This window comes from Panulirus ornatus, chromosome 36, assembly GCF_036320965.1.
Source record: "Panulirus ornatus isolate Po-2019 chromosome 36, ASM3632096v1, whole genome shotgun sequence".
Taxonomy (NCBI): domain Eukaryota; kingdom Metazoa; phylum Arthropoda; class Malacostraca; order Decapoda; family Palinuridae; genus Panulirus; species Panulirus ornatus.
The window spans coordinates 15,366,731-15,388,081 of NC_092259.1; the positions used below are offsets into that span (position 1 = coordinate 15,366,731).

The 21,351-nt window shown below is 42.3% G+C and overlaps 1 protein-coding gene across 1 annotated transcript in view; it reads right to left on the reverse strand.

The window, feature by feature from the left end:
• The window catches only part of LOC139760434 (DNA primase large subunit-like), a 35,928-nt gene that overhangs the window by 11,355 nt on the left and 3,222 nt on the right, over window positions 1-21,351 (reverse strand). Inside the window, exons 2-3 of the mRNA XM_071683673.1 lie at window positions 13,831-13,998; window positions 13,304-13,633 (exon numbers count right to left, since the gene is read on the reverse strand). Of these exons, the coding sequence (XP_071539774.1) occupies window positions 13,304-13,633; window positions 13,831-13,998 (498 nt within the window). The remainder of the gene's footprint in view (window positions 1-13,303; window positions 13,634-13,830; window positions 13,999-21,351) is intronic.

Here is a 21,351-nt window from a genome sequence, read left to right on the forward strand (position 1 = left end):
ACTGGTTGGTAAGGTTATTCAATGTATGTATGACCCATGGTGAGGTGCTTGAGGACTGGCGGAATGCTTGCAAAGTGCCATTGTACAAAGGCAAAGGGGATAAAAGTGAGTGCTCAAATTACAGAGGTATATGTTTGTTGAGTATTCCTGGGAAATTATATGGGAGGGTATTGATTGAGAGGGTGAAAGCATGTACAGAGCATCAGATTGGGGAAGAGCAGTATGGTTTCAGAAGTGGTAGAGGATGTGTGGATCAGGTGTTTGCTTTGAAGAATGTATGTGAGAAATACTTAGAAAAGCTAACGGATTTGTATTTAGCATTTATGGATCTGGAGAAGACATATGATAAAGTTGATAGAGATGCTCTGTGGAAGGCATTAAGAATATATGGTGTGGGAGGTAAGTTGTTAGAAGCAGTGAAAAGTTTTTATCGAGGATGTATGGCATATGTACATGTAGGAAGAGAGGAAAGTGATTGGTTGTCAGTGAATGTTGGTTTGTGCCAGGGGTGCGTGATGTCTCCATGGTTGTTTAATTTGTTTATGGATGGGGTTGTTAGGGAGGTGAATGCAAGAGTTTCGGAAAGAGGGGCAAGTATGAGTCTCTTGTGGATGAGAGAGCTAGGGAAGTGAGTCAGTTGTTGTTCGCTGATGATACAGCATTGGTGGCAGATTTGTGTGAGAAACTGCAGAAGCTGGTGACTGAGTTTGGTAAAGTGTGTGAAAGAAGAAAGCTGAGAGTAAATGTGAATAAGAGCAAGGTTATTAGGTACAGTAGGGATAAGGGACAAATCCATTGGGAGGTGAGTTTGAATGGAGAAAAACTGGAGGAAGTGAAGTGTTTTAGACATCCGGTAGTGAATTTGGCAGTAGATGGAACCATGGAAGCGGAAGTGAGTCATAGGGTATGTTTGAAGGAATAGTGGTTCCAACAATGTTATATGGTTGCGAGGCGTGGGCTATAGATAGCGTTGTGTGGAGGAGGGTGGATGTGCTGCAAATGAGATGTTTGAGGACAATATGTGGTGTGAGGTGGTTTGATCGAGTAAGTAATGAAAGGGTAAGAGAGATGTGTGGTAATAAAAAGAGTGTGGCTGAGAGAGTAGCAGAGGGTGTTTTGAAATGGTTTGGTCACATGGAGAGAATGAGTGAGGAAAGACTGACAAAGATGATATATGTGTCAGAGGTGGAGGGAACGAGGAGAAGTGGGAGACCAAATTGGAGGTGGAAAGATGGAGTGAAAAAGATTTTGAGTGATCGGGGCCTGAACATGCAGGAGAGTGAAAGGCATGCAAGGAATAGAGTGAATTGGAACGATGTGGTATACCGGGGTTGGCATGCTGTCTATGGATTGAACCAGGGCATGTGAAGTCTCTGGGGTAACCCATGGAAAGTTTTGTGGGTCCTGCATGTCGAAAGAGAGATGTGGTTTTGGTGCATTATATATGACAGCTAGAGACTGAGTGTGAACGAATGTAGCCTTTGTTGTCTTTTCCTAGTGCTATGTCGCGCACATGCAGGGGGAGGGGATTGTCATTTCATGTGTGGCGGGGTGGCGACGGGAATGAATAAGGGCAGACAGTATGAATTATGTATATCTGTATATATGTATATGTCTGTTTGTGCATATATATATGTATATGTTGAGATGTATAGGTATGTACATTTGCTGTGTGTGGACGTGTATGTATATACATGTGTAAGTGGGTGGGTTGGGCCATTCTTTCGTCTGTTTCCTTGCGCTACCTCGCTAACGTGGGAGACCAACAAAGTATAATAATATGTGTATGAAGGTGGGTTGGGCCATTCTTTCGTCTGTTTCCTTGCGCTACCTTGCTAAAGCAAGAGACAGCAACTAAGTATAAAAAATATAAAATAAAATACCTTACTATTTATATTTCATTTATTATACTTGATCGTTATTTCGTGCATCAGCGAGATAGCACCAGGAAAGAGACAAAGAAAGGCCCGTCCACACATAAACACACACATATATACATAAACACCCATACACACACACATACGTACATAGACATCAACATATACATATATATCCATACACATAGACATATACATATTCATACTTGCTTGCCTTCATCCATTTCTGATGCTACTCCGCCTGACAGGAAACACCATCGCTACCCCCTAATTCAGCAAGGGTGTGCCAAGAAAACAGACAAAAAGACCACATTCATTTACACTCAGTCTCTTGCTTTCATGTGTAACGCAGAGAAACCACATCTGATTTTACCCAGTTCATACAAATTTGTATGCCATGATATCTGGTTTTGCCTAGCACATATTTTTCTTTTTTACTTCTTTCCCATTTGTTCACCTCACTGTCATTCCCATTTGTTAAACATATCACAAAAATAAGGCCATTGAGCTCACTAATACGTATGAATTTGTGGCCATGATATCCGATTTTGCCCAGTTCACACAAATTTGTATGCTATGATATCTGGTCTTGCCTAGTACATAAAGAGTATACATATGAAGTACAGCACTTGAAAAACAATGTTTATCTAATCAATATGCTGATTCCTGCAAATGTGGGCCCTGACATCTAAACTATTCATCAGCTAAATAGGGGATATCTATGATGTAATTATGAAGTTCTTATTTGTTTATTTCATTATGCTTTGTCGCTGTCTCCTGCATTAACAGACGAAAGAATGGCCCAACCAACCTACATACACACGTATACATATAAACGCCCACGCATGCACATATACATACATATACATATACATTTCTCAGTGAATGTAGGTTTGCGGCAGGGGTGTGTGATGTCTCCATGGTTGTTTAATTTGTTTATGGATGGGGTTGTTAGGGAGGTGAATGCAAGAGTTTTGGAAAGAGGGGCAAGTATGAAGTCTGTTGGGGATGAGAGAGCTTGGGAAGTGAGTCAGTTGTTGTTCGCTGATGATACAGCGCTGGTGGCTGATTCATGTGAGAAACTGCAGAAGCTGGTGACTGAGTTTGGTAAAGTGTGTGAAAGAAGAAAGTTTAGAGTAAATGTGAATAAGAGCAAGGTTATTAGGTACAGTAGGGTTGAGGGTCAAGTCAATTGGGAGGTAAGTTTGAATGGAGAAAAACTGGAGGAAGTAAAGTGTTTTAGATATCTGGGAGTGGATCTGGCAGCGGATGGAACCATGGAAGCGGAAGTGGATCATAGGACGGGGGAGGGGGCGAAAATCCTGGGAGTCTCGAAGAATGTGTGGAAGTCGAGAACATTATCTCGGAAAGTAAAAATGGGTATGTTTGAAGGAATAGTGGTTCCAACAATGTTGTATGGTTGCGAGGCGTGGGCTATGGATAGAGTTGTGCGCAGGAGGATGGATGTGCTGGAAATGAGATGTTTGAGGACAATGTTTGGTGTGAGGTGGTTTGATCGAGTAAGTAACGTAAGGGTAAGAGAGATGTGTGGAAATAAAAAAGGCGTGGTTGAGAGAGCAGAAGAGGGTGTTTTGAAATGGTTTGGGCACATGGAGAGAATGAGTGAGGAAAGATTGACCAAGAGGATATATGTGTCGGAGGTGGAGGGAACGAGGAGAAGAGGGAGACCAAATTGGTGGTGGAAAGATGGAGTGAAAAAGATTTTGTGTGATCGGGGCCTGAACATGCAGGAGGGTGAAAGGAGGGCAAGGAATAGAGTGAATTGGAGCGATGTGGTATACCGGGGTTGACGTGCTGTCAGTGGATTGAATCAGGGCATGTGAAGCGTCTGGGGTAAACCATGGAAAGCTGTGTACGTATGTATATTTGCGTGTGTGGACGTATGTATATACATGTGTATGGGGGTGGGTTGGGCCATTTCTTTCGTCTGTTTCCTTGCGCTACCTCGCAAACGCGGGAGACAGCGACAAAGCAAAAAAAAAAAAAAATACATACACAGACATATACATATATACACATGTAAATATTCATACATGCTGCCTTCATCCATTCCTGTTGCAACGCCGCCACACATGAAATGGCATCCCCCCCACTGCGCGTGCGCGAGGTAGCGCTAGGAAAACAACAAAGGCCACATTCGTTCACACTCAGTCTATAGCTGTCATGTGCAATGCACTGAAACCACAGCTCCCTTTCCACAGCCAGGACCCACAAAACTTTTCATGGTTTACCCCAGACGCTTCACATGCCCTGCTTCAATCCACTGACAGCACGTCGACCCAGGTATACCACATTGCTCCAATTCACTCTATTCCTTGCACATCTTTCACCCTCCTGCATGTTCAGCCCCTGATCGCTCAAAATCTTTTTCACTCCATCCTTCCACCTCCAATTTGGTATCCCTTCTCGTTCCCTCACCTCTGACACATATATCCTCTTTGTCAATTTTTCCTTACTCATTCTCTCCATGTGACCAAACCATTTCAATACACCCTCTTCTGCTCTCTCAACCACACTCTTTTTATTACCACACATCTCTCTTACCCTTTCATTACTTACTCGATCAAACCACCTCACACCACATATTGTCCTAAAACATCTCATTTACAACAAATCCACCCTCCTCCACACAACCCTATCTATAGCCCATGCCTCACAACCATATAACATTGTTGGAACCACTATTCCTTCAAACATACCCACTTTGCTCTTTGAGATAACGTTTTCACCTTCCACACATTCTTCAACGCTCCCAGAACCTTCCCCCCCTCTCCCACCCTGTGACTCACTTCCGCTTCCATGGTTCCATCCGCTGCTAAATCCACTCCCAGATATCTAAAACACTTCACTTCCTCCAGTTTTTCTCCATTCAAACTTACCTCCCAATTGACTTGTCCCTAAACCCTACCGGACCTAATAACCTTGCTCTTATTCACATTTACTATCAACTCAGTCACCAACTTTTACAGTTTCTCAGCCTGAAGCAGCGAACAGCGCTGTATCACCAGCGAACAACAACTGACTCACTTCCCAAGCCCTCTCATCCACAACAGACTGCATACTTGCCCTCTCTCAAAAACTCTTGCATTCGCCTCCCTAACAACCCCATCTATAAAAAATTAAACAACCATGGAGACATCACGCACCCCTGACGCAAACCGACATTCACTGGGAACCAATCACTTTCCTCTCTTCCTACTCGTACACATGCCTTACATCCTTGATAAAAACTTTTCACAGCTTCTAGCAACTTACCTCCCAAACCATATACTCTTAACACCTTCCACAGGGCATCTCTATCTACTCTATCATATGCCTTCTCCAGATCCATAAATGCTACATACAAATCCATTTGTTTTTCTAGGTATCTCTCACATACATTCTTCAAAGCAAATACCTGATCCACACATCCTCTATCACTTCTGAAACCACACTACTCTTCCCAAATCTGATGCTCTGTACATCCCTTGACCCTCTCAATCAATACCCTCCCATATAATTTCCTAGGAATACTCAACAAACTTACACCTCTGTAATTTGAACACTCACCTTTATCCCCCCTGCCTTTGTACGATGGCACTATGCATGCATTCCTCCAATCCTCAGGCACTTTACCATGAACCATACATACATACATTGAACATGCTCACCAACCAGTCAACAACAGTCACCCCCTTTTTCAATAAATTCCACAGCAATACCATCCAAACCTGCCACCTTGCCCGGCTTTCATCTTAAGCAAAGCTTTCACTACCTCTTCTCTGTTTACCAAATCATTCTCCCTGACCCTTTCAATTTGCACACCACCTCGACCAAAACACACTATGTTTGCCATTTGATCATCAAACACATTCAACAAACCTTCAAAATACTCACTCCATCTCCTCACTTCAACACTGTTGTTATTACCTCCCCATTTGCCCCCTTCACCAATGTTCCCATTTGTTCTCATGTCTTACGCACTTTATTTACCTCCTTCCAAAACATCTTTTTTTCTCCCTAAACTTCAATGATACTCTCTCACCCCAACTCTCGTTTGCCCTCTTTTTCACCTCTTGCACCTTTCGCTTGACCTCCTGCCTCTTTCTTTTATACATCTCCCAGTCATTTGCACTACCTCCCTGCAAAATTCATCCAAATGCCTCTCTCTTCTCTTTCACTAACAATCTTACTTCATCCCACCACTCACTACCCTTTCAAATCAACCCACCTCCCACCGTTATCATGCCACAGGCATCTTTTGTGCAAGCCATCACTGCTCCCCGAAATACATCCCATTCCTCCCCCACTCCCTTTACATCATTTGCTTTCACCTTTTTCCATTCTGCACTCAATCTCTCCTGGTACTTCCTCACATAAGTCTCCTTTCCCAACTCACTTAATCTCATCACTCTCTTCACCCCAACATTCTCTCTTCTTTTCTGAAAACCTCTACATATCTTCACCTTTGCCTCCACAAGATAATGATCAGACAACCTTCCACTTACCCCTCTCAGTGCATTAACATTTAAAAGTCTCTCTCACGTACCTATCAATTAACACGTAATCCAATAACGCTCTCTGACCATCTCTCCTACTTACATACGTATACTAATGTATATCTCTCTTTTTTAAACCAGGTATTCCCAATCACCAGACCTTTTTCAGCACACGAATCTACAAGCTCTTCACCATTTCCATTTCCAACACTGAACATCCCATGCACACCAATTATACCCTCAACTGCCACTTTCCTCACCTTTGCATTCAAATCACCCATCACTATAACCCGGTCTCATACATCAAAGCTGCTAACACACTCACTCAGCTGCTCCCAAAACACTTGCCTCTCATGATCTCTCTTCTCATGCCCAGGTGCACAGGCACAAATAATCATCAATTTCTCTCTATCCAATTTTAGTTTTACCCATATCAATCTAGAGTTTACTTTTTTACACCCTATCAAATGCGCCCACAACTCCTGCTTCAGATGTGCTACTCCTTCCTTTGATCTTGTACTCTCACCAACCCCTGACTTTACTCCCAAGACATTCCCAAACCACTCTTCCCCTTTACCCATGAGCTTCATTTCACTCAGAGCCAAAACATCCAGGTTTCTTTCCTCAAACATACTACCTACCTCTCCTTTTTCGCATCTTGGTTACAGCCACACACATTTAGACACCCCAATCTGAGCCTTCGAGGAGGATAAGCACCCCCCGCATGACTCCTTCTGTTTCCCCTTTTAGAAAGTTAAAATACAAGGAGGGGAGGGTTTCTAGCTCCCAACTCCCATCCCCTTTAGTTGCCTTCTACGACACTAGGAGAATGCATGGGAAGTATTCTTTCTCCCCATCGCCTTATCATGTATATTCTAGAGTTACCAAGCTAACAAGAATGTGTTCAAAGACAGACAATCTGAAGTTCTCATCATGTATTGTACTAGAGTTACCGAACTAACAAGAATGTGTTCACAGACAGACAAACTAATGCAAGGGTGACAACAACTAAGTGTAGGGGTTGGACACATCAAGATACACTTACATTGTTTAATGTAATACCAAAAGCTAAATTTTTTTTTTTTTCTTGCTTTGTCGCTGTCTCCCGCGTTTGCGAGGTAGCGCAAGGAAACAGACGAAAGAAATGGCCCAACCCACCCCCATACACATGTATATACATACGTCCACACACGCAAATATACATACCTACACAGCTTTCCATGGTTTACCCCAGACGCTTCACATGCCCTGATTCAATCCACTGACAGCACGTCAACCCCAGGTATACCACATCAATCCAATTCACTCTATTCCTTGCCCTCCTTTCACCCTCCTGCATGTTCAGGCCCCGATCACACAAAATCTTTTTCACTCCATCTTTCCACCTCCAATTTGGTCTCCCACTTCTCCTCGTTCCCTCCACCTCCGACACATATATCCTCTTGGTCAATCTTTCCTCACTCATTCTCTCCATTTGCCCAAACCATTTCAAAACACCCTCTTCTGCTCTCTCAACCACGCTCTTTTTATTTCCACACATCTCTCTTACCCTTACGTTACTTACTCGATCAAACCACCTCACACCAAACATTGTCCTCAAACATCTCATTTCCAGCACATCCATCCTCCTGCGCACAACTCTATCCATAGCCCACGCCTCGCAACCATACAACATTGTTGGAACCACTATTCCTTCAAACATACCCATTTTTACTTTCCGAGATAATGTTCTCGACTTCCACACATTCTTCGAGACTCCCAGGATTTTCGCCCCCTCCCCTACCCTATGATCCACTTCCGCTTCCATGGTTCCATCCGCTGCCAGATCCACTCCCAGATATCTAAAACACTTTACTTCCTCCAGTTTTTCTCCATTCAAACTTACCTCCCAATTGACTTGACCCTCAACCCTACTGTACCTAATAACCTTGCTCTTATTCACATTTACTCTAAACTTTCTTCTTTCACACACTTTACCAAACTCAGTCACCAGCTTCTGCAGTTTCTCACATGAATCAGCCACCAGCGCTGTATCATCAGCGAACAACAACTGACTCACTTCCCAAGCTCTCTCATCCCCAACAGACTTCATACTTGCCCCTCTTTCCAAAACTCTTGCATTCACCTCCCTAACAACCCCATCCATAAACGAATTAAACAACCATGGAGACATCACACACCCCTGCCGCAAACCTACATTCACTGAGAACCAAATCACTTTCCTCTCTTCCTACACGTACACATGCCTTACATCCTCGATAAAAACTTTTCACTGCTTCTAACAACTTGCCTCCCACACCATATATTCTTAATACCTTCCACAGAGCATCTCTATCAACTCTATCATATGCCTTCTCCAGATCCATAAATGCTACATACAAATCCATTTGCTTTTCTAAGTATTTCTCACATACATTCTTCAAAGCAAACACCTGATCCACACATCCTCCACCACTTCTGAAACCACACTGCTCTTCCCCAATCTGATGCTCAGTACATGCCTTCACCCTCTCAATCAATATCCTCCCATATAATTTACCAGGAATACTCAACAAACTTATACCTCTGTAATTTGAGCACTCACTCTTATCCCCTTTGCCTTTGTACAATGGCACTATGCACGCATTCCGCCAATCCTCAGGCACCTCACCATGAGTCATACATACATTAAATAACCTTACCAACCAGTCAACAATACAGTCACCCCCTTTTTTAATAAATTCCACTGCAATACCATCCAAACCTGCTGCCTTGCCGGCTTTCATCTTCCGCAAAGCTTTTACTACCTCTTCTCTGTTTACCAACTCATTTTCCCTAACCCTCTCACTTTGCACACCACCTCGACCAAAACACCCTATATCTGCCACTTTATCATCAAACACATTCAACAAACCTTCAAAATACTCACTCCATCTCCTTCTCACATCACCACTACTTGTTATCACCTCCCCATTTGCGCCCTTCACTGAAGTTCCCATTTGCTCCCTTGTCTTACGCACTTTATTTACCTCCTTCCAGAACATCTTTTTATTCTCCCTAAAATTTAATGATACTCTCTCACCCCAACTCTCATTTGCCCTTTTTTTCACCTCTTGCACCTTTCTCTTGACCTCCTGTCTCTTTCTTTTATACGTCTCCCACTCAATTTCATTTTTTACCTGCAAAAATCGTCCAAATGCCTCTCTCTTCTCTTTCACTAATACTCTTACTTCTTCATCCCACCACTCACTACCCTTTCTAATCAACCCACCTCCCACTCTTCTCATGCCACAAGCATCTTTTGCGCAATCCATCACTGATTCCCTAAATACATCCCATTCCTCCCCCACTCCCCTTACTTCCATTGTTCTCACCTTTTTCCATTCTGTACTCAGTCTCTCCTGGTACTTCCTCACACAAGTCTCCTTCCCAAGCTCACTTACTCTCACTACCCTCTTCACCCCAACATTCACTCTTCTTTTCTGAAAACCCATACAAATCTTCACCTTAGCCTCCACAAGATAATGATCAGACATCCCTCCAGTTGCACCTCTCAGCACATTAACATCCAAAAGTCTCTCTTTCGCACGCCTGTCAATTAACACGTAATCCAATAACGCTCTCTGGCCATCTCTCCTACTTACATACGTATACTTATGTATATCTCGCTTTTTAAACCAGGTATTCCCAATCATCAGTCCTTTTTCAGCACATAAATCTAAATTGTTTCTTACATTTTTCATATGTATATATATGTATGTGTGTGTGTGTGTGTATATGTGTGTATGTATGTGTGTGTGTATGTGTATATATATATATATATATATATATATATATATATATATATATATATATATATATATATATATTATCCCTGGGGATAGGGGTGAAAGAATACTTCCCACGCATTCCTCGCGTGTCGTAGAAAGCGACTAGAGGGGACGGGAGCGGGGGGCCAGAAATCCTCCCCTCCTTGTATTTTTTTTTTTTTTTAACTTTCTAAAATGGGAAACAGAAGAAGGAGTCACGCGGGGAGTGCTCATCCTCCTCGAAGGCTCAGATTGGGGTGCCTAAATGTGTGTGGATGTAAACAAGATGTGAAAAAAGGAGAGATAGGTAGTATGTTTGAGGAAAGGAACCTGGATGTTTTGGCTCTGAGTGAAACGAAGCTCAAGGGTAAAGGGGAAGAGTGGTTTGGGAATGTCTTGGGAGTAAAGTCAGGGGTTAGTGAGAAGACAAGAGCAAGGGAAGGAGTAGCAATACTCCTGAAACAGGAGTTGTGGGAGTATGTGATAGAATGTAAGAAAGTAAATTCTCGATTAATATGGGTAAAACTGAAAGTTGATGGAGAGAGATGGGTGATTATTGGTGCATATGCACCTGTGCATGAGAAGAAAGATCATGAGAGGCAAGTGTTTTGGGAGCAGCTGAATGAGTGTGTTAGTGGTTTTGATGCACGAGACCGGGTTATAGTGATGGGTGATTTGAATGCAAAGGTGAGTAATGTGGCAGTTGAGGGAATAATTGGTATACATGGGGTGTTCAGTGTTGTAAATGGAAATGGTGAAGAGCTTGTAGATTTATGTGCTGAAAAGTTAAATATCATTATTATTTCTTTTATTGTACTTTGTTGCTGTCACCCACATTAGTGAGGTAGAGCAAGGAAACAGATGAAAGAATGGCCCAACCCACCTTCATACACATGTATATACATAAACGTCCACACATGCACATATACATACCTATACATTTCAACGTATACATATATATACATACACAGACATATACATATATACACATGTACATAATTCATACTTGCTGCCTTTATTCATTCCTGTTGCCACCCCACCGCACATGAAATGACAACCCCTCCCCCCGCATGCACACGAGGTAGCGCTAGGAAAAGACAACAAAGGCCACATTCGTTCACACTCAGTCTCTAGCTGTCATGTATAATGCACCGAAACCACGGCTCCCTTTCCACATCCAGGCCCCACAAAACTTTCCATGGTTTACCCCAGATGCTTCACATGCCCTGGTTCAAGCCACTGACAGCACATTAACCCCGAATTACCACATCGTTCCAATTCACTATTCCTTGCACGCCTTTCACCCTCCTGCATGTTCAGGACCTGATCGCTCAAAATATTTTTCATTCCATCTTTCCACCTCCAATTTGGTCTACCACTTCTCCTCATTCCCTCTACCTCTGACACATATATCCTCTTGGTCAATCTTTCCTCACTCATTCTTTCCATGTGACCAAGCCATTTCAAAACACCCTCTTCAGCTCTCTCCACCACACTCTTTTTATTACCACACATCTCTCTTGCCCTTTCATTACTTACTCGATCAAACCACCTCACACCTCATACTGTCCTCAAATATCTCATTTCCAACACATCCACCCTTCTCCGCACAACTCTATCTATAGCCCATGCCTCACAACCATATAACATTGTTGGAACCACTATTCCTTCAAACTTACCCATTTTTGCTTTCCGAGATAATGTTCTCGCCTTCCACACATTTTTCAGTGCTCCCAGAACTTTCGCCACCTCCCCCACACTGTGACTCACTTCCACTTCCTTGGTTCCATCCACTGCCAAATTCACTCCCAGATATCTAAAACACTTTACTTCCTCCAGTTTTTCTCCATTCAAACTTACCTCCCAATTTTGTCCCTCAACCTTGCTCTTATTCACATTTACTCTAAGCTTTCTTCTTTCACACACTTTACCAAACTCAGTCACCAGCTTCTGCAGTTTCTCACATGAATCAGCCACCAGTACTGTATCATCAGCGAACAACTGACTTACTTCCCAAGCTTTCTCATCCACAGCAGACAGCATACTTGCCCCTTTCTCCAAAACTCTTGCACTGACCTCCCTAACAACCCCATCCAAAAACAAATTAAACACCATGGAGACATCAAGCACCCCTGCCACAAACCGACATTCACTGAGAACTAATCACTTTCCTCTCTTCCTACTCATACACATGCCTTACATCCTCGATAAAAACTTTTCACTGCTTCTAGCAAATTGCCTCCCACACCATATATTCTTAATACCTTCCACAGAGCATCTCTGTCTACTCTATGATATGCCTTCTGATCCATAAATGCTACATACAAAACCATTTGCTTTTCTAAGTATTTCTCACATACATTCCTCAAAGCAAACACCTGATACACACATCCTCTACCACTTCTGAAACCACACTACTCTTCCCCAATCTGATGCTCTGTACATGCTTTCACCCTCTCAATCAATACCCTCCCATATAATTTCCCAGGAATACTCAACAAACTTATATCTCTGTAATTTGACTAAACTTTGAGCACTCACCTTTATCCCCTTTGCCTTTGTACAATGGCACTATACATGCATATCGCTGCTCCTCAGGGACCTCACCATGAGTCATACATACATTAAATATCCTTACCAACCAGTCAACAACACAGTCACCCCCTTTTTTAATAAAATTAAATATAACACAAAATAAAAACCTCATGATCTCATTACCAAGTGAAAAAATGTATGCCATACTTGCCTTTACTTAGTAAATACAAGGAAATTAAAAACCTCATGAGCTCATTACTAAGGAAAAAAAATGTAAACCATGATAATGCCCAATACATTTATGTTAAGTATTTGAAATTAACAGCATTCAGCATTCCTGAATTAAAACACGTAAAAAAATAATTTTCCTTATCAATGTACCAAATTACACAACTAAGACCTTCAAAATCCTATCAGTTCATACATAAGGTATGTATGATATACAATATGAAATATCAATCATGTATTCTTCTATAGTTATTATGCTCATATGTCTAAAGGCAGATAAAAAGGCAAGGGTGACGATATAAAATCCCACATACAATATGTACCATGGTGGAACATAAAACTGAATAGAAGGCATCAGCTAAAATGAACTACTAACCTTATCAACATCCATATTCTTTGTAAAATGGGACCTCCAAAAGTACAACGCATCTTCTAAAGTCAATCCTGCTGCTTTGAGAAACAACCCATACGTGAGACGCCCACCATGACGTAGGTGATGTTCTCTTCGGAGAATATCATGTAGCTGACGCATACATAATGGAAATGATTTGGTGGCAAGTTCATCAATCATATCTGGGGTAATGTGAAGGCCTTCTCCACTCTTTTTCTGTAAATAATCACTGCCTGTGTACCTTTTATCAAAGTCTTGAAGAAGACGCATCAAACGTTCATCATCCTCCAACTGAGGCAGTGCTCTGCTTGTCATCTGAAAAATTCAAAAACATTTTGAAATATGATTCTTCACTGATGTAGAGTAATTGAAAAGGCAGGCTGATCAGCATAACCAATTTCAAGATATGCTTCAAACAAATAATCTTAAACTTGGACTTATACATCATCAGGAAAACAAATTATACTATAAAAGATAGACTTATCAAGGAGCAAAAAGAGATGGCTACCTACCGCTAGGGCATGAGAGAGACTGGTTCGAAAAGATGTCAATACAAGGGTAACCAAGTCAGTGTCAGGAACGTATGCATAACCACCACTTAAATAAACTTTCCTCTGCCTTACCAGTTCTAAGGCTTCTATGAATGGTACCTGAAATTCCAAATTTTGGTGAATACAAGTCTGTTTTTAAGTATCCAGAGCATGTGCAAAACAAAACAAAAAATAATGAAGGGGAGGGATGCTATTTCCTGTGTGGTGGGATGGAAATGGTAATGGATGAAGGTTGCAAGTATGAATATTTACATACGTGTTTGGGTGATTTGAATGCAAAGGTGAGTAATGTGGCAGTTGACGGAATAATTGGTGTATGTATGTAAGTAGTAGAGATAGCCAGAGAACGTTACTGGATTATGTGTAAATTGATAGGCACACGAAAAAGAGACTTTTGGATGTTAACGTGCTTAGAGGTGCAACAGGAAGGAAGTCTGATCATTACCTTGTGGAGGCAAAGGTGAAGATTTGTAGAGGTTTTCAGAAAAGAAGAGAGAATGTTGGGGTGAAGAGGGTGGTGAGAGTACATGAGCTTGGGAAGGAGACTTTTATGAGGAACTAACAGGAGAGATTGAGTACAGAATGGAAAAAGGTTAGAACAAAGGACGTAAGGGGAGTGGGGGAGGAATGGGATGTATTTAGGGAAGCAGTACTAGCTTGCACAAAAGATGCTTGTGGCATGAGAAGCATGGGAGGTGGCAGATTAGAAAGGGTAGTGAGTGGTGGGATGAAGAAGTAAGATTATTAGTGAAAGAGAAGAGAGAGATATTGGGACGATTTTTGCAGGGAAAAAATGCAAATGACTGGGAGATGTATACAAGAAAGAGGCAGAAGGTCAAGAGAAAGGTGCAAGAGGTGAAAAAGAGGGCAAATGAGAGTTGGGGTGAGATAGTATCATTAAAGTTTAGGGAGGTGAATGCAAGAGTTTTGGAAATAGGGTAAGTTTCCAGTCTGTTGTGGATGAGAGCTGGGGAAGTGAGTCAGTTGTTGTTCTCTGATGATACAGCGCTAGTGGATGATTCGGGTGAGAAACTGAAGAAGCTGGTGACTGAGTTTGGTAAAGTGTGTGAAAGAAGAAAGCTGAGAGTAAATGTTAATAAGAGCAAGGTTATTAGAAACAGTAGGGTTGAGGGACAAGTCAAATGGGAGGTAAGTCTGAATAGAGAAAAACTGGAGGAAGTGAAGTGTTTTAGATATCTGGGAGTGGATTTGGCAGCGGATGGAACCATGGAAGCGGAAGTGAGTCATAGGGTGGGGGAGGGGGTGAAAGTTCTGGGAGCGTTGAAAAATGTGTGGAAGGCAAAAACATTATCTCAGAAAGCAAATATTGGTATGTTTGAAGGAATAGTGGTTCCAACAATGTTATATGGTTGCAAGGCGTGGGCTATAGATAGAGTTGTGTGCAGGAGGGTTGATGTGCTGGAAATGAGATGTTTGAGGACAATATGTGTTGTGAGGTGATTTGACCGAGAGAGTAATGAAAGGGTAAGAGAGATGTGTGGAAATAAAAAGAGTGTGGCTGAGAAAGCAGAAGAGGGTGTTTTGAAATGGTTTGGTCACATGGACAGAATGACTGAGGAAAGATTGACAAAGAGGATATATGTGTCAGAGGTGGAGGGAATGAGGAGAAGTGGGAGATCAAATTGGAGGTGGAAGGATGGAGTGAAAAAGATTTTGAGTGATCGGGGCCTGAACATGCAGAATGGTGAAAGGCGTGCAAGGAATAGAATGAACTGGAACGATATGGTATACCGGGGTCGTCATGCTGTCAATGGACTGAACCAGGGCATGTGAGCATCTGGGGTAAACCATGGAAAGTTTTGTGGGGCCTTGATGTGGAAAGAGAGCTGTGGTTTTGGTGCATTATACATGACAGCTAGAGACTGAGAGTGAACGAATGTGGCCTTCGTTGTCTTACCCTAGTGCTACCTTGCACGCATGCGAGGGAAGGGGGTTGTCATTTCATGTGTGGCAGAGTGACGACGGGAATGAATAAGGGCAAACAGTATGAATTGTGTACATGTGTATATATGTATATGTCTGTGTTTATATATGTATATGTTGAGATGTATAGGTATGTATATGTGCATGTAAGGATGTGTATGTATATACATGTGTATGTGGGTGGGTTGGGCCATTCTTTTGTCGTTTCCTTGCGCTACCTCGCTAACGTGGGAGACACATACCTATACATTTCGACATATACATACATATACATACTCAGAGAGAGAGAGAGACACACACACAAACACACACACACACACATATATATATATATATATACATACCTACACAGCTTTCCATGGTTTACCCCAGACGCTTCACATGCCCTGATTCAATCCACTGACAGCACGTCAACCACGCTATACCACATCGATCCAATTCACTCTATTCCTTGCCCTCCTTTCACCCTCCTGCATGTTCAGGCCCCGATCACACAAAATCTTTTTCACTCCATCTTTCCACCTCCAATTTGGTCTCCCACTTCTCCTTGTTCCCTCCACCTCCAACACATATATCCTCTTGGTCAATCTTTCCTCACTCATTCTCTCCATGTGCCCGAACCATTTCAAAACACCCTCTTCTGCTCTCTCAACCACGCTCTTTTTATTTCCACACATCTCTCTTACCCTTACATTACTTACTCGATCAAACCACCTCACACCACACATTGTCCTCAAACATCTCATTTCCAGCACATCCACCCTCCTGCGCACAACTCTATCCATAGCCCACGCCTCGCAACCATACAACATTGTTGGAACCACTATTCCTTCAAACATACCCATTTTTGCTTTCCAAGATAATGTTCTCGACTTCCACACATTCTTCAACGCTCCCAGGATTTTCGCCCACTCCCCACCCTATGATTCACTTCCGCTTCCATGGTTCCATCCGCTGCCAGATCCACTCCCAGATATCTAAAACACTTTACTTCTTCCAGTTTTTCTCCATTCAAACTTACCTCCCAATTGACTTGACCCTCAACCCTACTGTACCTAATAACCTTGCTCTTATTCACATTTACTCTTAACTTTCTTCTGTCACACACTTTACCAAACTCAGTCACCAGCTTCTGCAGTTTCTCACATGAATCAGCCACCAGCGCTGTATCATCAGTGAACAACAACTGACTCACTTCCCAAGCTCTCTCATTCACAACAGACTTCATACTTGCCCCTCTTTCCAAAACTCTTGCATTCACCTCCCTAACAACCCCATCCATAAACAAATTAAACAACCATGGAGACATCACACACTCCTGCCGCAAACCTACATTCACTGAGAACCAATCACTTTCCTCTCTTCCTACACGTACACGTGCCTTACATCCTCGATAAAAACTTTTCACTGCTTCTAACAACTTGCCTCCCACACCATATATTCTTAATACCTTCCACAGAGCATCTCTATCAACTCTATCATATGCCTTCTCCAGATCCATAAATGCTACATACAAATCCATTTCCTTTTCTAAGTATTTCTCACATACATTCTTCAAAGCAAACACCTGCTCCACACATCCTATACCACTAAGTTCTGAAACCACACTGCTTTTCCCCAATCTGATGCTCTGTACATGCCTTCACCCTCTCAATCAATACCCTCCCATATAACTTACCAGGAATACTCAACAAACTTATACCTCTGTAATTTGAGCACTCACTCTTATCCCCTTTGCCTTTGTACAAGGGCACTATGCACGCATTCCGCCAATCCTCAGGCACCTCACCATGAGTCATACATACATTAAATAACCTTACCAACCAGTCAACAATACAGTCACCCCCTTTTTTAATAAATTCCTCTGCAATACCATCCAAACCTGCTGCCTTGCCGGCTTTCATCTTCCGCAAAGCTTTTACTACCTCTTCTCTGTTTACCAAATCATTTTCCCTAACCCTCGCACTTTGCACACCACCTCGACCAAAACACCCTATATCTGCCACTCTATCATCAAACACATTCAACAAACCTTCAAAATACTCACTCCATCTCCTTCTCACATCACCACTACTTGTTATCACCTCCCCATCTGCACCCTTCACTGAAGTTCCCATTTGCTCCCTTGTCTTACGCACTTTATTTACCTCCTTCCAGAACATCTTTTTATTCTCCCTAAAATTTAATGATACTCTCTCACCCCAACTCTCATTTGCCCTCTTTTTCATCTCTTGCACCTTTCTCTTGACCTCCTGTCTCTTTCTTTTATACATCTCCCACTCAATTGCATTTTTTCCCTGCAAAAATCGTCCAAATGCTTCTCTCTTCTCTTTCACTAATAATCTTACTTCTTCATTCCACCACTCACTACCCTTTCTAATCAACCCACCTCCCACGCTTCTCATGCCACAACCATCTTTTGCGCAATCCATCACTGATTCCCTAAATACATCCCATTCCTCCCCCACTCCCCTTACTTCCATTGTTCTCACCTTCTTCCATTCTGTACTCAGTCTCTCCTGGTACTTCCTCACACAAGTCTCCTTCCCAAGCTCACTTACTCTCACCACCCTCTTCACCCCAACATTCACTCTTCTTTTCTGAAAACCCATACAAATCTTCACCTTAGCCTCCACAAGATAATGATCAGACATCCCTCCAGTTGCACCTCTCAGCACATTAACATCCAAAAGTCTCTCTTTCGCGTGCCTGTCAATTAACACATAATCCAATAACGCTCTCTGGCCATCTCTCCTACTTACATACGTATACTTATGTATAGCTCACTTTTTAAACCAGGTATTCCCAATCACCAGTCCTTTTTCAGCACATAAATCTACAAGCTCTTCACCATTTCCATTTACAACACTGAACACCCCATGTATACCAATTATTCCCTCAACTGCCACATTACTCACCTTTGCATTCAAATCACCCATCACTATAAACCGGTCTCGTGCATCAAAACCACTAACACACTCATTCAGCTGCTCCCAAAACACTTGCCTCTCATGATCTTTCTTCTCATGCCCAGGTGCATATGCACCAATAATCACCCATCTCTCTCCATCAACTTTCAGTTTTACCCATATTAATCGAGAATTTAGTTTCTTACATTCTATCACATACTCCCACAACTCCTGTTTCAGGAGTACTGCTACTCCTTTCCTTGCTCTTGTCCTCTCACTAACCCCTGACTTTACTCCCAAGACATTCCCAAACCACTCTTCCCCTTTACCTTTGAGCTTCGTTTCACTCAGAGCCAAAACATCCAGGTTCCTTTCCTCAAACATACTACCTATCTCTCCTTTTTTAACATCTTGGTTACATCCACACACATTTAGACACCCCAGTCTGAGCCTTCGAGGAGGATGAGCACTCCCTGCGTGACTCCTTCTTCTGTGATGTCATTACAGTTGCTTAGGGCTGTTCAGTGCATTTTCCACCTATATATACATATATATATATATAATATATGTATATATATATATATATATATATATATATATATATATATATATATACATATATATATGTATATATATATGTATGTGTGTGTGTGTGTATATGTGCGTGTGTGTGTGTATGTGTGTGTATGTGTATATATATATGTATATTATCCCTGGGGATAGGGGTGAAAGAACACTTCCCACGTATTCCTCGCGTGTCGTAGAAAGCGACTAGAGGGGACGGGAGCGGGGGGCCAGAAATCCTCCCCTCCTTGTATTTTTTTAACTTTCTAAAATGGGAAACAGAAGAAGGAGTCACGCGGGGAGTGCTCATCCTCCTCGAAGGCTCAGACTGGGGTGCCTAAATGTGTGTGGACGTAACCAAGATGTGAAAAAAGGAGAGATAGGTAGTATGTTTGAGGAAAGGAACCTGGATGTTTTGGCTCTGAGTGAAACGAAGCTCAAGGGTAAAGGGGAAGAGTGGTTTGGGAATGTCTTGGGAGTAAAGTCAGGGGATAGTGAGAGGACAAGAGCAAGGGAAGGAGTAGCAGTACTCCTGAAACAGGAGTTGTGGAAGTATGTGATAGAATGTAAGAAAGTAAATTCTCGATTAATATGGGTAAAACTGAAAGTTGATGGAGAGAGATGGGTGATTATTGGTGCATATGCACCTGGGCATGAGAAGAAAGATCATGAGAGGCAAGTGTTTTGGGAGCAGCTGAATGAGTGTGTTAGTGGTTTTGATGCACGAGACCGGGTTATAGTGTCGGGTGATTTGAATGCAAAGGTGAGTAATGTGGCAGTTGAGGGAATAATTGGTATACATGGGGTGTTCAGTGTTGTAAATGGAAATGGTGAAGAGCTTGTAGATTTATGTGCTGAAAAAGGACTGATGATTGGGAATACCTGGTTTAAAAAGCGAGATATACATAAGTATACGTATGTAAGTAGGAGAGATGGCCAGAGAGCGTTATTGGATTACGTGTTAATTGACAGGCGCACGAAAGAGAGACTTTTGGATGTTAATGTGCTGAGAGGTGCAACTGGAGGGATGTCTGATCATTATCTTGTGGAGGCTAAGGTGAAGATTTGTATGGGTTTTCAGAAAAGAAGAGTGAATGTTGGGGTGAAGAGGGTGGTGAGAGTAAGTGAGCTTGGGAAGGAGACTTGTGTGAGGAAGTACCAGGAGAGACTGAGTACAGAATGGAAAAAGGTGAGAACAATGGAAGTAAGGGGAGTGGGGGAGGAATGGGATGTATTTAGGGAATCAGTGATGGATTGCGCAAAAGATGCTTGTGGCATGAGAAGAGTGGGAGGTGGGTTGATTAGAAAGGGTAGTGAGTGGTGGGATGAAGAAGTAAGAGTATTAGTGAAAGAGAAGAGAGAGGCATTTGGACGATTTTTGCAGGGAAAAAATGAAACTGAGTGGGAGACGTATAAAAGAAAGAGACAGGAGGTCAAGAGAAAGGTTAGGTTAGGGCAAAAGGGCAAATGAGAGTTGGGGTGAGAGAGTATCATTAAATTTTAGGGAGAATAAAAAGATGTTCTGGAAGGAGGTAAATAAAGTGCGTAAGACAAGGGAGCAAATGGGAACTTCAGTGAAGGGCGCAAATGGGGAGGTGATAACAAGTAGTGGTGATGTGAGAAGGAGATGGAGTGAGTATTTTGAAGGTTTGTTGAATGTGTTTGATGATAGAGTGGCAGATATAGGGTGTTTTGGTCGAGGTGGTGTGCAAAGTGCGAGGGTTAGGGAAAATGAGTTGGTAAACAGAGAAGAGGTAGTAAAAGCTTTGCAGAAGATGAAAGCCGGCAAGGCAGCAGGTTTAGATGGTTTTGCAGTGGAATTTATTAAAAAAGGGGGTGACTGTATTGTTGACTGGTTGGTAAGGTTATTTAATGTATGTATGACTCATGGTGAGGTGCCTGAGGATTGGCGGAATGCGTGCATAGTGCCATTGTACAAAGGCAAAGGGGATAAGAGTGAGTGCTCAAATTACAGAGGTATAAGTTTGTTGAGTATTCCTGGCAAATTATATGGGAGGGTATTGATTGAGAGGGTGAAGGCATGTACAGAGCATCAGATTGGGGA